At 41.0% G+C, this 17,178-nt stretch overlaps 1 protein-coding gene across 1 annotated transcript in view; it reads left to right on the top strand.

Annotated features, from left to right (window-relative positions):
• plxna4 (plexin A4) overlaps nucleotides 1-17,178 on the top strand; it is a 72,617-nt gene that overhangs the window by 12,427 nt on the left and 43,012 nt on the right. Inside the window, exons 5-12 of the mRNA XM_008306367.1 lie at nucleotides 3,913-4,113; nucleotides 4,968-5,064; nucleotides 6,734-6,924; nucleotides 10,514-10,665; nucleotides 11,939-12,062; nucleotides 13,380-13,516; nucleotides 14,131-14,298; nucleotides 15,357-15,450. Of these exons, the coding sequence (XP_008304589.1) occupies nucleotides 3,913-4,113; nucleotides 4,968-5,064; nucleotides 6,734-6,924; nucleotides 10,514-10,665; nucleotides 11,939-12,062; nucleotides 13,380-13,516; nucleotides 14,131-14,298; nucleotides 15,357-15,450 (1,164 nt within the window). The remainder of the gene's footprint in view (nucleotides 1-3,912; nucleotides 4,114-4,967; nucleotides 5,065-6,733; nucleotides 6,925-10,513; nucleotides 10,666-11,938; nucleotides 12,063-13,379; nucleotides 13,517-14,130; nucleotides 14,299-15,356; nucleotides 15,451-17,178) is intronic.

Here is a 17,178-nt window from a genome sequence, read left to right as displayed (position 1 = left end):
AGTCAGGGCTTATTATGTGGTTATGATGAGTCATGCTATTGACAGGTACTTTTCTCTCTCTAATGCTTTAGTCAAAGTCCTGGATTACACGGCTGTAAGACTGTTACTGCTGTTCACACACACACACACACACACAAAGGCACACAAAAAACAAAAACACATTTATAGTTTATGCAAGCTCCCTCTACATCAAAAAGGTGGTTTGTAGTGTTTCCTTTCCCGTCAGATCAGTTATCTCTTTGTTCAGTCAGGGTTAAAAAATTATTAAAAGGGTTGTTTCACCTATCTGACAGAAAAGCATTTCCTCTTCTTCCTGTTGTCTTTCTCTTCCTCCTCCTACTGGTGGGAGTCAAGCCTGATCAAGTTGTAAATTTAAATTTTGTGTCTGTATGGCGGTGTTCTGCTACAGTGTGCATATTTATAGGGATGTGCTTCATGTAGTATGTGGTTTGCGTAGATGTATCAATGTGTGAATATGCATTTGCTTCTCTGCTGTTTATCGCACCTCATTCGTTGTGGGTTGAGGGGGTGGGGAACGATAATAAAAGCACCGACGTTAGATCAACCTAACGTTCACATAAATCTCAACAGCAACAGTGAGCATCAATGCCAACACCACCAGCATCTCCAGCCAACGAGGGGATATACATGTGTTTGTCCAAACCAATAAAAACCCACTTGGCCTCAGGAAGAGCTGGCAATGATCACATTGTGCTACGCAAGTGTGTCTGGGTGTGCATGTGTACATACAAACAGAAAAATCAGAGCTTAGTAGTAAAAATAAATAAAAATGACAGGCTACTACCAGCATGCACACCTTCTTGATTGTAAATCCCCTTTCACATCACAGATTTTTCATTGTTGTTGAAGCAAAAACAACATTTTTTTTTGTTGTTGTTTTTTCATAGTTTGCCATTTCATCTGTCACAAAATTTGAAAATGGCAAGAGTGAAGGTTTCATTGATTTCGAGCAGACACGAGGAATGACAGCTTGTAATTCTGGCAACGCTGAACGTGTGCAGTTGTGTGATTGTATGCAGTAGTGGGGGAGGTCTGCTTCAAAATTACAGGGCAGATGACTTTGGTTTATGAGTGTGTTTATGTGTGACAGACAAAGATTAGAAAGATTACCTTCCACTACATAGATGGGTATTTGGAGCTTGACTGTAAAAAAAAATAAAAATAAAATAAATCTAATATTACTGTTGTAAAGAGAATTGTGGTTCATGGAATTGTAAATGTGTGTGCAGCATGTGTAGTCAGCAACAGTTTTAATTTGCATTTTTTCCCAAAGTTTTCCATCTCCACGGACATGTTGTCATAAAGACAGATGATGCAAGAGATGCTGTGTGGTTGTGACGTTAATTTTATACTGTAATGGAATTCCAAGGCTGTAGTTTCTTTGTATGTGTTTGCACACATACGCTAAAGTGTCAGTGTAACCTTGAATCTGCTTGCATGTGCAAGAAAACATAGTTGTGGTGTCAGTATTTGAGTTTCAAACACTTCCCTGTAGAGCTGCTATGCTCTATGGCTGTGGATATGTGCGCGCACACATCTCTTTATTGTGGTGCACAGATCCTGTCACCTCATCACCATATGCCACTATCAGTGTAGATCTGTGTCTTCAAGATTCAGCTTAAGTCAGTGTGTAAAGTCATACTCCGGTGCTTCCCATGCCTTCATTTTTACAAACTAGATCAAATTTATTGTCCCTGTTGTTCAAGTGTATTAACTGGAAGAGATGTGATTAAAAATGGATTGCATCTCTCTTTGCTCTCCCACTCATTTTCATTCTCCAAATATGACCCTTCGTTCTTAGGAAAATGAGATTTGGAAGAGCAAACACGCATGCACCACCTCTTCCTCCGTCTCCTCCACCACTGAACTCACTCACCCTGTGTGTCATTTATCTATAATGACTTTGTGAATAGTGTCACAGAGCGTTCCCCTCTCTCTCTCCACACAGTTATCCAGTCAGTCAGTCACTCAGCCTAACCCAATCAAGTGGCTTTTAATGAACTTCAAACAAGTGTTATCACCCAGTTCAACGTGCGCTATGCTTCACTCCCCCCCAGCTCCATCCATGCGGGGGCTCACCTTATCTGCTCTCCTTCTTTTCACCCTCTTTCCTTCTCTCTCTTTGACATGCTAAAGCTCCTCCTGTCACATACGCTTAATGGTATTTTTTCTTGCCTCTTTTAGTTGCTCTGTTCTTTTGTTGTTCCTCTCTCTCATTTTTCCGTCTCTCCCTATCCACCACTCTTCAGCAAAAACATGAAACATTTTGCAAAGTACTTAGGGAAGTGCTGTTCTCTATTTACTATCTTTACCCTGCCTTAGCACCCTCCTCACCTTTCACTTCTGCTTGTCAGTCACTTCCCTGTTCTCTTGCCAATGCTTTTTTTTGCACCCACTTGTCCTCTCTGGGCTCCTCTGTTTGTCTTTCCTTTTCTCTCCTCTGTCCATCTCTTCCTCTCTTCTCACCTCCTCTTTCCTCTCCTCTTCATCTTTCTGGCAAGTCATAGGTGGTCTATATTTAGCCAGCTACTCACACCTGAATTGATTGGCTGGTAATTTTAGACCTCCAATTGCTACGTGATTCGTGTCTCTTGCTCACTCTCCCTCTCTCTTTCCCTGTCATTCATTCTTGACTAATTACTACACAGACAGAAATCAACCTTATTTTTGGGCCATCTGTGGTATTTTTTTTTTCTTTTTCTGTAAAGAATTCAAAAATTTTCCTCTGGGGCTTTGTAATCTATACAGCGTGCAACACCCTCCGTCTTCAGATCCTAGATTTGGATAAGGAAACCCTTCCCCCAAAAATCAACTAAACATACAAACACAAAATGAGAGCTCATTTAATCTCGATAAGTGTCATTGTGTCATTAATGCTCACCTCCTGTAGATAATGATAGTAGAGTACCTATTGAGCTGGCCCTTCACTCATCGAATGTGAGCAGGTCTTGGGACTGTCTATCCAAGAGACAACTCAACTCAACAGGAAAAATCACAAATAGAAGCACTAAACACTAAAAACAGTACACACAGAAGTGGTTATGTCATCAAATTAAAATGTGAAGTACTATTGTGTAGTCTGCTACCTGATGGGATAAATGATGAGTGTCATTGTGATTTTATAGCACACTGTGTGTTAGAAAGGTTTTAGTCATTTTTCTGGTTCAAGTAGCAGCAATCCATACTGTCTCCAAATATACGCAGCTGATTGAAATTGTTCTCATTATCCTCATTTTAACATCATATCATATTCCATTAGAAACATGTTGGCATCAACTGTTTATAACATTTGAAGATGACAGTTCTTGTCAGTATTGTCATAAATAATATAACAGTATCCAAATTAGTCATTGATTGAATAAGGTGATGTATTTGTAGTTAGTAAAACAGAAATATGTATTGATGTTTTTATATTTCAGCGCACACAGAAGTAATTTTAGATCAGCAGTCCGGTATGAGTTGACACATCTGTGATGCCAAAGTTTGCAGCATATGATTTGTATCGATTTGAAATTGTCAGCATTTTTTACACCATGAAGGTTCAGTTATTTGAAACGGCAGGCTGCTCTGTCTGGATAGTACTTCATGTGAGCTGTGGTAAAGGTAAATATGAAGATTTCTTATAGAGTTTTTTGTCTCCCAAACATTAAGCTGTTCTTTCACTGAAATGGAGAGTCATGTACTTTACATTGTACCATGGGTGAGAAGGAAACGGCCGTTCTAATAACACTGATGTGCCCGATGCATCTAAAGCATAAAGCAAAGGGCTTATTTAATTTGAAGCTCTTAAATTGACATTGTCAGGAAGCAGGATCTCTTTGAAGTAGCATTAATCTAATTACGCATTAGACCCCCTGACCCACCTTTCTTGTTTTCCTGCCTCTCTTCCAGGGATGTCCCCAGTTGCTGCCTGCGGAAAGAATACTGGTGCCGGTCAATGTGGTGAAGCCCATCACCCTACGGGCCAAGAACCTCCCTCAGCCCCAGTCTGGACAGAGGGGGTACGAGTGTCTGCTAACCATCCAAGGAAGCGAGCACCGGGTTCCTGCCCTGCGCTTCAACAGCTCCTCAGTGCAGTGCCAGAACACATCGGTGAGGAGACTGTGTGTGTGTTTAATGCGTCAGCTTGTCTGACACATCATCATTGACCACCACCTCACTACACACCAACACAATCTCTATAAAGGCGCCTCATTTCTGTAAAGTCTCCCTATAAATGTGGCGCGAAGATTTTTTTTCGATGTCTCACACACACATTCAGCCACACACACACACACACTGTGATTCCAGCTGAGAGATTTTTGGTCTTCCAGCTAGACAGTGGGTAGATAAGAACCTAACTTTGTCTCTCCTACACAGCCATCTCTGCAATGATGCTCCATTCACTGACTGAATAATGCATTGACAGCAATGAAAGACGAGCATGAAAAAGGCTTTATGCTGATCTTGATGCTAATCGTCTGTTGATACAATAACATCCCATCTTCCTGTCTGTCTTCATCACTCTGAGTGTGTGTGTCAGTGTCTGTGTATATAGATGTCTGTGGGATTTGTGTGTATAATCACAGTACATTCCAAATATTGTACTTTGATTGAGCAGTGAAGGAGGGAAACTGTAATTTAGCAGAAAATTATGATTCTAGCACCAACCCTCCATGCTGCTAGTGTTAGAGAACCAAATGAAAAATAATCTCATCTTTGAACGCTCTCCGGTGTGTATAGTGTGTGGTTGTGATTAAAGGGTGTGTGTGTGTATGCGTGTGTGTTGAGGTTTGTATTCATTGTGTGTACAACCACCTGTGGAAGGTGCATTTTTGCATTCAAAGAAGTATTGTGATACCAGGGGCTTTTGGACTTCGAGATAATAGACAGTTTAAAGACTTTCTCTCTCTCTCATATTCTCTTCCCCGTCTCTCTCTTGCCCTCTCTGGTTGCCATGGTGATAGTATTTCTATGATGGGATGGAGATGAGCAGTCTTCCCGTGGAGCTGACCGTCATCTGGAACGGAGATTTCAGCATCGACAACCCCGCCCACAACAAAGGTAAGCATGCATGGGCACGCAGTCATGTGTGTACTCAAACATATGCATATGCACACTCACACGAACACACACTCGCACTTTTCAGTTCATACAATTCATATCAGCTTTGCCGTAGTTCTCACAGTATCGTAAGAAACGACACACGTGTTTAGTCGACACAGTCTCTTACAAACTCTCACTTAAACATGCACATAGACACACACACACAAAAACGCACAGTAAAGCTGCTGCCTCCCCAATGATGCCCTTGGAGCCCGTCTCCATGGCAACAGGCGGGTGGTGTGCTGAGGTGCAGCATCCATTCCCTGATGTTGCCATGTGGAGTGGTTAACTTTAACACATCCTCTCTTACACTCTCCTTTTGTAGGTCTCGCTTCCCCCTCTTCTGTCTGTCTCTCTCTCTCTTTCCATCTGCTTGTCTTGCACATTACTGTTGTCTTTCCATCTACTTCTCACGCACTAAATTCTATTTTCTTACATCCACTCAAATGTTATTTCTTTTTTTTGCTGTTGCTCTTATTTTTCACCGTCTCTCCGGGAGTTTGGCAATCTATAAGTCTCTGTCACCACTGCCTCTCTGTTGCAGTCGATTTTTGTAATTCAATGTGCTTTAATGGCATAAAATTAAACAGAAGAGCCATATTGGCAAAGCATCGAGCTACTGCTGAACAAAAAATGCTAATATGTTACCAGCATATAATGAAAGGAGCACACCAAAGGTTATTTTTCTCTTCCTCTCCTCTTTTTTTTTTCTGTACAACTCTTCATCTACTCATAGAATATGTGGAATGACAGCTCAGTGTTGAATTTTTAAGCATTCTGGATTCAGCTGCTGAGCTTGATTCAGTTTGGCCACTGGCGATCCACCACTGTAAGTGATTCACGCTGGGCAGAAAAACAGCAGCATGCTGGGGGTTGTAGTTCTCTGACAGGAAAACAGCTCATTTTAACCAAAGGCAGTGGAGTCAGGCATGAGAAATGTATTGTTAAAATGTGGATTATATGCCAAAATGACACTGTGCTGTAAGGCAAAGTTTGTAAAGTATTTGTGTGTTCTCGTGGTTGTGTGCATGTCTACAAAACATATCCTTGAGCGCAAGTGTCGAATCAAAGAAGCAACAAAAGTTACAGGGAGAGAGAGAGGGAGATGCTTGAACTAGAGAGCTCTCCTCCAACCTCCTCCCACCTTTGTTTGCTTGTGGAGGAAGCGGCTCTGAGGGCATTTTTTGATGGGCAGATTACACGTGCATCTAATGGCAATTAAAAAGAAAATGGCTGGTCCGTTGCCATGGAGATGATATGTTAAACGTGTGGTGGGTGAGGAGCGGCGGGAGGCATCAGCATAGGAAACTGGGAGAGACGGGGGGGGGCAGAGGGAGTATGTAGAGATGATGATGATAGATGGAGTGATAATGAGACGAAGATATCAACGAATGTCTCTCAAAATTTGTTCACATATTCAAACAGTTCATGATAGACAATAGGAGATTTGTGTAAAGAACCAAAATATTAGCTCGCTGTGTGTTTTTAACTCTTTGTTATTAAATTTGCCGACAAAGGTTGTTAACTTTCCTCCTCTTTTACTCCCCATATCATTGCCTTCCTCCCTCCTCTCTCCCTTCGATCCTTTCCCTCCATCTCTCTGTTTTCCTTCCTCTCATCTGCACAGTCCATCTTTACAAGTGCGACGCCCAGCGTGGAAGCTGCGGTTTGTGTCTGAAAGCAGACCCGCTGTTTGGATGCGTTTGGTGTAAAGGAGAGAACCGCTGCACCCTCAAGCAACACTGCCCCCACCCTGAGAACCAGTGGCTGGAACACAACGGCATCAACAGCAAGTGCACCCATCCACGCATCACACAGGTGAGACTCATATGTGCATTATCACCTGACACATAGAGTACACACTTTAGAAATTAGCACTTACACAGACCAAGCAATGGCAATATTAATGTCAGTACTTTTTTTTTTTTCTCTCCATCCCAAAGCCCATACATAGACACTCTAATTATAGTGCACTGATGGGAGCACACTTCACCTCAGTGATAGTGTGGCAGTTGATCATTTCAACATAATGGCAGGGGCTGAATCACCATTAACTATTCAGTCTGACAGCATTTGTGAGGAAGAATGTATTTTTTACACCTTTTTACAGTATAACACATCACATAAAAAGCTTCAATGATAATAATATACTGCAATCACTATCACAGCAGTCATATAAATTGGCATTTTAGATGTTTTTTTTTCAAAACTGCAAGGGGGCATTAATTTGCCAGAATTTACCTGTCTCTTACCTACGAACACTCAGATAACACATGTAAGACCTTGAGAGAGACAAATCATCCTCACTCTTGCTAGTTATTACTCAGCTGTACAGATGTTCATGCAAACCTCCACTTAACCCAGCGTGCTCCCCAACACCACCAACGCTGTGTGAGGTAAATAGACTTGACCTGTGCAAGACACATAAAAAGGCCAGTAGCACAAGTGGTAAGGGTCGGCAAGATGAAGGATACGAGGACACAAAGGAAAGATGGATGGAAAGCTGCCCGGATGAAGGGAGAGGAGGATGGATTGGGTTTACATGTAAGAGAGGTGGTGATGGATCGCTACACTGAGCCAGAATAGAGTCACATGAGGCTGGAGGGCCGGGGAAAAGACCCCCTCTTTACCCCCCTCCCACTTTTCCAATGATGGATATGAAGGTCCACTCTGCATCCTTTTCCTGAGGAGAGTCAGGAGCAGATGGTGACTTACTGGAGATGAAGAGATGAAGCAAAGCATAGATAAAAAAGACATAGAGGGGGAATCCCCTTTGCTGTCCTGGAGAATGATCGGTATGGACGGAGGGAAGAGGGATAGAGAAATGGAATCCCATTTACACTCTCCACTGCCTACATCATCCTACATAGACCAGCATGCACATAACTGTCTGATTGCATGGATGTTCACTGAACACTGCACTATAAAACCTCCTTGCAAACCTGAATGCACAAGGAATCTGGTCATCACCCCAGATCAAGGAGGATAATTCGACAGAGGGATAACACATGGGAGAGAAAAGTCTAGGTTCTTTGAGGACATAGATGTCTCCAAAAAAAAATTGGTCTTAATAACTTGAACTGCTCTTCCTCTCACTGATAACCCAAATCATTGCGATAATTTTTATCCACACAAAATCAAACCAGCACTTGAGGAAGGTGACGAGAACACGGTGATATTTTGTCCCTCCTTCCACTTATTAAAGAGTCTGGATCAGTCACTTGCACTCCATCATCCCTCCTCTCCAGTGTTTGTCTTCACCGGGAGCAGTGGATTTATTCTAGGATATGGGCCTGTATTTCTCCTGACTTCCCTGAGGCTGCAGCAGGGACATATTGCAGCCTTCTCACGTCCCCCATAAAAACTGTCAGTGGGTGAGGAGTGAGGACTTTCCCAAGACAACCCAGGCTCTAATGCATTCTAATACGCTTCATTATAATGACATCTCCCATCAACAATATGAGAGGGAGAGACTCACATAGAAAGATGAAAAGAGAAAGGGAGAGAGAGGGAGAAGTGATTAAGTGTTTGCCTCTACCCAACCGTCAATTATCTTGTCAAAGTCACAAATCTAATCAACGCCTCATTGCGTCTCTCCCTTTCTCTCTCTCTTTCTTGCATTCTTTCGCTTCCTCCTTCTCCTTCACTTTTTCTCTTGAACTCGTTCTCCCTCTCCATCCTCCGTATTTGCTAATAAACGGAGAGCCACAAGGCATTGTGTGCAATCTTTTTAATTGCATGTATTGTAGCCCTGTTCCCAGAAGGCTTCTTTTTTTCATTAAGATATCAGCAGGGAGCCTTATTAATCAGAGACATTGAACCATACGATAACGATATCTCCCACATGACAGTCACAGGACTTGTGTTGTGCATGACCTGGCTTGAGCTAGCCGCTGTTATTTGATTATATTCTTTCAAGCTGAGCTACTTCAATTTGTCCTCGTCCCCTTCTTAGAAAAACAAATAGTTGAATTAATTTTTTTTTGATTCGCTTGTGGTAGTAACATACGGTATATCACACTGTAACATACAACAGCTTCATGCTTTAAGATAAAGCCCCTCACGCAGCAGTCTACCTGCGAAAACCACAGGGGGTCACGCTGCCAACTATACACTGAGAAGAGAAACAATGAGAGTCCCCATTAAAGCTGGGCTCCTGCCTGCAGCATGCAGCCTGGAGGACTTCTGTTTGGCAGAGACGGATGGGAACAGACTATTCTGTGTCCGATTCTAACATCCATCCATCTGGACGGGCCTGATGATGTATATGCACACACACACTCACGGGCCAAAAAAGTAATTGTGTGAGTAAAGTGTTGATGGATGTTGGAACCACCTCATCAACAATGAGAGATGTTACTGATAAATCAAAGGACGCTGTGATTACTGCAAAGATGTCACCCAATGCCAGGATTTAAGTTAATCTTATGTGATAAATTGTCATGGATTTCAGTGAATGCAAGATTGAGAAATGACAGGCCCTTGACCCGGAGCCTTGACCCTTGAGCTGTCACTGGAGCTATTATTTTGTAGTTTATTGTCTCTTTCCTGTCGTCTTTCCCCTCCCCCAACTCTTCAGAAAACACTTTTTTCTAAGAGTTACATAAAGTGTGAACACAAACAGTTGTGACCAAGGAGTTTTAAAAAAGTAAATCATGTTTCTTAGTAACAGCTATCATTCGTCACCTTCTTTCTGTACCTCAGGTAGCCATTGTACAATACATTATGTTGCTTTGGATTAGAGCCTTTATCTTTACAGTAGTTTTCATGAGGCAAAACCCCAAAAAGTAGCATCTTACTCTGACTGCCAACACTCAATTACCATCTGAAAAGTGATTATTTGGTTTGATTATTATTCTTATTAGGTGTAGTTATTTATTACTGCTTGGCAATTATTCAACAAGCAAGGTCACAATGTTATTTTATATCTTTACCACCACTGCTACTTTATAGCATAAGAGTACTGTGCAGGGTCATGGTTACCTTTACAATCCAAATATGTTACACATGCCTGTTTATTCGTTTCACATAAATTGCAAATAAAGTTGCCATTTAAAATAATTGCCTAATAATAAAGCTAATAATAGCTTTAAGGTGATCTGGATACACTATGAACAGGGAGGTAGTATAGTTAATGGACAGATAATGGAGATATCAATCATGAAAGACAGATTGTTATATTTTTAAAATATACACTTAGAGAGACCTTCTGCTGCTCCCATAAATGCTTCTACTTTGTAATGCAGTAAACAGCATTTAGTCTCACTTGTATACTTGCCATTTGTAAAACAGCAAAGATGTCTATTTTTAGATTGTCAGTTAAATGCTTTTTGCAATGCATTAATGCCCTTTTTGAGAAAATAAAATCAATGTCCAAAGTGATCAGCAGAGTTTTGAATTCCCACAGATCACCCCTCTCCGAGGTCCCAGGGAAGGCGGCACACTGGTGACTATCCGTGGTGAGAACCTGGGGCTGGAGTTCAGAGAGATTCAGGGTAACGTGAAGGTGGCCGAAGTGGATTGCACCCCAATACACGAGGGCTACATCCCTGCTGAACAGTAAGTCACATTTTACACTAACGACCAATTATAAAACATCGACAGCACTAAGGAATAAATAACAGGTCCTCACCTCATCGTTCTCACCTTACATTCCTGCAGAGCAGTTCAGTTCTATTTGAGGCAGCAGCCAGCTGATAATAGCTTCCAATACCACACATACTGACAATTACAGGCTGTAATCATCTTTGCTGCTCAGCTATCTCTATTTTGTCAAAATGTACATATTATCTATGAACATAGTATTTTGCAGCTACTAGAGCTACAGGGAGAAGTGGAACTGTATCGGCAGCTAAATTGTGAAACAAGCATGTTTCTGCTCTTGCCATAATCACACCGAAAGAACTTTGACCACAGCGAAACAGTTCATGCCCTACAGGGAACAAGACACTTGAGTTACACACAGACACTGCAATATGTTACATGTGTTAGCTGCCTGACAGAGCCATAACAGCTCAGCCTGACAACTGATTTGTGTGTGGGTGTGTCCCTGTGTGTGGAGGCAACAAGACAGACAGTGAGTTAATAGGAGAGAGAGATTATGACGCGACAGATAAACTAATGCACAACTGGCCTAATCTTTCCACCTGAAGAAATTTGAGAAGTTCATTTCAAGTCGCAGCAGTGGGCTTACACTATAAGAGACTTGTACCCTCTGTGTACTCCAGTGGGCAACAGAGCACAGTTCATGCCTCTATATTTTATACCAGCACACACACACAAGCAGCCGCACACTAGTGCACACAGTCCAATAATTATTTTTCAAAGTTCAGGAGGTTACATTTAGTTGACATTTGAGTTTAATCCAAAGCCTTGGCTCCTTACAGGTGCCGTCTGTCAAATTATTTAAAACTAGTTTAAAGTTGGCTTATCAACAGAGCCAGTGCTTCTTTTGCTAAGAAAGAAAGTTGTGTGCCAGCACTTTCTAAGCAATTGCTGACCCAGCAGAAGAAGTAGCTGTATTTGAGGTCATATGTAAAAGGATAGAGACTTTTTTCCTTTTTCTCCCACAAGTTGGCAGTGCAGGAGAGGTGAAGCTGCTGCCAATAAATGCATTATTTTATGGAGGTTTCAACATAGGTTTTGGTCCATTCTTATATAATCTGCTTTGCATTTGGAAGCAAGACAAACTTCAGCAGCGCAAACTGGGTTTCGACATGTTTTTGCATGGAAATTTGTGGCAGATATGTTACATGTGGTTGTGTCTGTGCATGCATTTCCATATGCTCTTTTTTCTCACATATTCAACAATTATGCTAATGTGCACTTCCAGGATTGTGTGCGAGATGGGTAAAGCCGAGATGAGTCAGTACACTGGGAATGTGCAGGTCTGTGTTGGAGTTGGAGAGTGCAGACCTGAATTCATGGCAAAATCCTCCAAGTACTACTACTTTGTGGTGAGTGTCTATTTTCAGCTCTTGTTCTTTTTCTTTAATCATGCAGTTTTAAAAGCTGACAAAACTTATTTGATGGTTAAAAATTCCATAGATTATGGAGTTATTATTTAAAGTGTTTTGCTTCCATGAGGAGAAAGGCAACCATGCTGCATATGTCACCCGCTGCATGTTATCACCTTGCTGGTAGTCGGTCTGTGTTCTCACCTACTGTGTTAATACTGTATGTACATGTCGTTTATTTGGCGGTGCTCCGACATGGTGTGGTTCTCACCAAGATTCTGCATCTCAGCACTTCTCTCATGTGCGTATTAGCAGTGAGACATGATTGGCAGTCACTAACGAGCACAGAAGGAGAAAGAAATACTGATGGTTCTAAGAACATTTTCTGACAATGAACACATAAAAACACACATTACACCGTTGTTGTGTTCTCTTAAAGCTAACTCTAGTAGGTGCGCACACACTTTCACACACGCATTCTGAAATAAATTTGCAGTTGTTGCCATCATGTACTCGTTTTATATCATGTTATCATTTTTACTGCTATCCATTAATGGGTGCTGGCCAAGGTTTATTTCTCAATGGGGTCCCTACACAGGATTATATGATATTAGGTCTGGATGTCACACCACACAGCAGGCTGGAGATGAGATTATAAGAAGGGCAAATGAACTGAAGGAGGATTTACTTTATGCCCAGCTTCCATTGGACTACACAAGCTACTGCTATGTCTATGTAAGGTTTCCACCAAACTGTGGTGTATGTTAAGTGGGAGCAGTGAGTGCAGGTTAAAATATATGTTAACACTCAAGATCTTTTCAAGTGAGAATGCTCAGCTGTTTATATATGTTTATCTACACAAACTGGTAGTCTGATCACATAGGAGTAGGTTCACTAATTTGACCTGACGACTCACTATAGAAATGCTTTTTATTTCACTGTGGCAGAAAGGATGTTCATTAATATATTGCATTGAATATTGTTCAATAAAGCATGCAGCACTTTTGTAGTAATTTAGTGCACCTGTACTGTATGATAATCATTTAAACGGTGAGATATTTTGTTTTTAAAATGTAGTGCTTTATTTTCTGTTCACTGATGATTTCTAGAATTTTACCTTAATTTCTGAATACTGCACGACTCAGGTTCACCTTCACTGATCAACCTTCAGCCCGTTAGTCAGTTGATTATCTCCAGGCCAGTTATTTTGTCCAACCATTAGAATATTTCTTTCTTCTGCATTATGTATTTTCCTAATTCACCTTGATTTTGCCCTCTGGTTAACTTCTGACCTTTAAACTGCTGTCTCTTCTCTAGATTCCACGGATTACCAACCTCAAGCCCAGCCGTGGGCCAGTCTCTGGGGGAACCATTGTCAACATCACTGGCAGCCACTTTGATGCTGGGAGCAATGTGTCAGTCATGTTTAGGGACCAGCCATGCACTTATCTGAGGTTAGTGGGAACAAGTCAAGAGCTGACCCTGTCAGTCACTCTTAAAGAGTCAATTAAAAGCTCAGTCAAAGCCAGCATTTGTCAAACTACAGGAAGTAACCTGCCCTGGCAGTTCACATCTTACCCACTGAGATGTTTTTTTTCTCGTAGTAATGAATATTCAAAGTGCAATTTAGTTTAGTTATAGATGTTTTTTTCTTTTGTTGCTTAGTAAATATTATTTTAATCTATTGTAGATTGCATTTTTATAGTGGTTTCAATTATTGAGTAAAGACAGTATTATCACAATCCACCATTTAACTCTGATCAATGCACAATTCCAAGGTAAAGTCAATAAACTATGTACCCCTATCCACTCAACCAACCACTCAACCATCTTAGATATTAAACAGATATTGTTCTTTTGAATAATTTAAGAGTCTTCACAAAGAGTGATAAACAACCATGGAAATGACTCCTCAAAGTCTTCATAATGTAATAAACTCCTGTGATAAAAATTTGTATGCGTTAACTATACTGTTTGCCCCCTGTGCCTGTTGGGGGTCACACAATATCACTCTGACATGTAAGTTATATGTAAGTAATGTTTCTTTCTATGATCTTTTTTTTTTTAGGAGGGGTGGGCAGTGGCTTACTTGCCGAACTCACGGCTCTGTGCATGGATATGGAAATGTGTCTGTGTCTGTGAGCATCGACAGAGCTCACCTCCAGAAAGACCTACAGTTCGAATATGTGGAGGATCCCACAATCACCAAAATAGAGCCAGAGTGGAGCATCTACAGGTGTGTTACAAGGCTGCTTTTAAGTCAGCTCACCTTTATGACAGACGGTTGCATGTTACTCACTGTTAACTGTTATTGATGAATACTGTGTTTGTCAGAAGTTACTGCAAGAAATATAAACAACAGTGAAAGAGGCCAGTAGACAAAAGTTAAAAATTAAAGTTTAACCCTCTGACCCCTAGTCCCTGTGGGTGGGTTTGAGAGATATGTTATCTTTAAAAAGATTTTCAAAATGACACCAATTTTCAGAACCACTGACTCCAAAAACAGAAAGAATCACAGAATTTGCATCTTTCAGACTATACTTGAACTGCCCATTTGTGAAGTTCTGTTCCACCAACAAACTTTACCAAATTTATGTATAAAATAGTGATATTTCATCAAAATCAGTTTGTTGTCCAATTTTAAACATTTGCCAAAAAAATAAACTGTCTTATACTTCACTTATCAGATTGTGTAAAACTAAGATATTCTGTGCTCCTTGGCACAACCGGGAAATCATTAGTGACTGAACTTCAGCCAACAGTCACAAGACACAAGTTCAGGGGCTTTAGGCTGAATTGCAGGCTGAGCTTAATCAGAGCAAATAACAGACAAGTTTGGAAACAAAGTGAAAATCTAAGTAGTAAAATGTCAATAGTATGTAGAGTCCCCATTTTTTCCCCAGCATTGGTACCACCTTGGAAAAGTGCCATGCATGGTGTTTTTATAAAATTAAGTAATCAAAGAAATGTCACTTTAGTTATTTCTCTCTTTTTAGGATTTATGGCATTGTAACTGTCATATTGCACAAACAACATTTTTGAGGGTTTTTTTGCTTTATATTACAGTCACAAATGAGCCTGCAGTGAGTACACATGTGGCAGTAGCAAAACATGTCCAGAAACTGCTTGCTGTTCAAAGGTTTAAGCATCTACAATACTCCATCACAGCTGTGTATTGGGTTGACTAAGTTAATGCATTGATATTACTAGTGAGTAATCCAAGTCACCATCTGTCAAACCAATCTCAACTGTCCTTCTGACCTTGATATCAATGATTTTTTCTCTCTCTCTCAGTGGACATACTCCAGTGACAGTGACAGGAACTAATCTGGACATCATTCAGACCCCACTCATCAGAGCCAAATACAACGGCCATGAGACGCTCAATGTAAGTGAATGCAAACGTGATAAAAACCAACAGAATAGTGGTTAATCTTGGTAAAAAAAAAACAAAAAGAGTCCAAACTCGGCTACCCAGAGGGACTGGGTTGTTTTTTCTTATAACTTTTTAAAAAAATCTGTATGTACTTATGTTTTTATGTGATGTTTCTTTTGTGATGGGTCACATATGTGGGAGATTTCAGTGTTTTGTTTTGTTTTGCTTTTTCATTTTGATCCAATGGTCATAAAGAAGCGGACTAATTCAACTTTATCTGTGCCACCACCTTTAAGTTCCCAACTTTTCCTCGGCCGCTAGACCACTCAAGGGAAGCCAGCCAAAGTAGCCAAAGTAAATGTCAGTAAATGTCTTCTGTGCTGGGCTGAGGAAAAATACTGAACACTGAGAGAGCACAGTGAGAATCAACAGGTTGAATCTGAATTATTAGATAATAATTTAATTCATCTCCTCGCCTAACAACAGGAAAGTTTTGACACTGAACAAAAAAGCACAAACATTGGCCCTTATCAAATTTTTTGCCCTCTATTCATTCTTTTTCTCTGGGGAGGATAGATAAAGCCTTACAAGGGTCTGTGTGATGTCATTGTAAGAAGGAGTAACAAAAGGCGGTAATGCTATCTTCATGGTCCATTTGAGCATGACTTTGCAGCACATTTAACATCTGTGCTCACATACTGGGCATTGTGTCTCAAGCGAAATGTGCCGCCATGAAGTTCACAACATGTCTCAGTCTGACGCGGCGCAGTTCTAAATGAGAAGGATTCGGAAATAGACTTCCAAAGCATTTTCGAATGACATTTGTCCATTGTCAGAGCTTTTTTTTTTAATTTAGATTTTTTTTGCCGTTACCTTCCCACTTCAGAGCAGGAAACATGTCAGTGATGTCCTGAAGACCTTGCAGGATTTGTCAAGTTTGATGTTCAAGGAGCCAATTAGAGTGACAGGCACTAGTTTGAATGGCTGCATGGCAGAGGTTACTGTGGAAATGTGAAATGTCTGTAAAAGGGACGGAGAAGTCTGTGAAAGGGACCTGTGCTGGTGGTTGATTTGTCACTGCCCTGACAGACGACGAGGGATAGAGATGCTGGGGGGACATTGAGGGGTGTGTGGCGTGACAATGACGGATCAATCTGTCATTGTTTATAAAACTATCTTTGCGATGTGAATAAATAACATAAAGAATTTAAATAGCACCACATGTCAAGAGAGGGACCGCAAGCAAAGACAAGGATAAAAACACAACAGTGAGACAAGACAGAGAAAAAGATGTATGAGACACTGTAATTGAGCAGGAAAGTGGCATAGAGAAAGATGAGTGAGAGAATAAGAATGTGTCAAAGAGAGAAGAAAAGATCACAGGGAGGAATATCGGGATGGGATAAAGAAGTGATGAGAGGCTGGGGGGTCTTTGTGGAGGGTAATGAAGGAAGGGTAAGACCTAGTTATCACTCCTGAATCTTCACACATCAAAGCCTGATTGTGATGAGACTGCACACGCTCCCTAACTGAACCTCATTTGGTGGCTCCCTTTGAGGAAAATCCTCCAACAGGTTCTTCTCTGCACTTTTTGAATGAAGGAGCTTCCAGTTTGAATTGCGTCTCCAGTGGGCTTACTGAAATGCACACGTGTGACATAAAAGACCAACACTAATGACTGTCGAAGGGATGGCTTAACAAAGCTGGTGTACCTTAAACATGCCAGTAGGGTAGAACTTC

This window comes from Stegastes partitus, unplaced genomic scaffold (assembly GCF_000690725.1).
Source record: "Stegastes partitus isolate 25-593 unplaced genomic scaffold, Stegastes_partitus-1.0.2 Scaffold3646, whole genome shotgun sequence".
Taxonomy (NCBI): domain Eukaryota; kingdom Metazoa; phylum Chordata; class Actinopteri; family Pomacentridae; genus Stegastes; species Stegastes partitus.
Note: the sequence above shows the minus strand (reverse complement) of the source record. Positions and strands in the feature narration are given on the sequence as shown.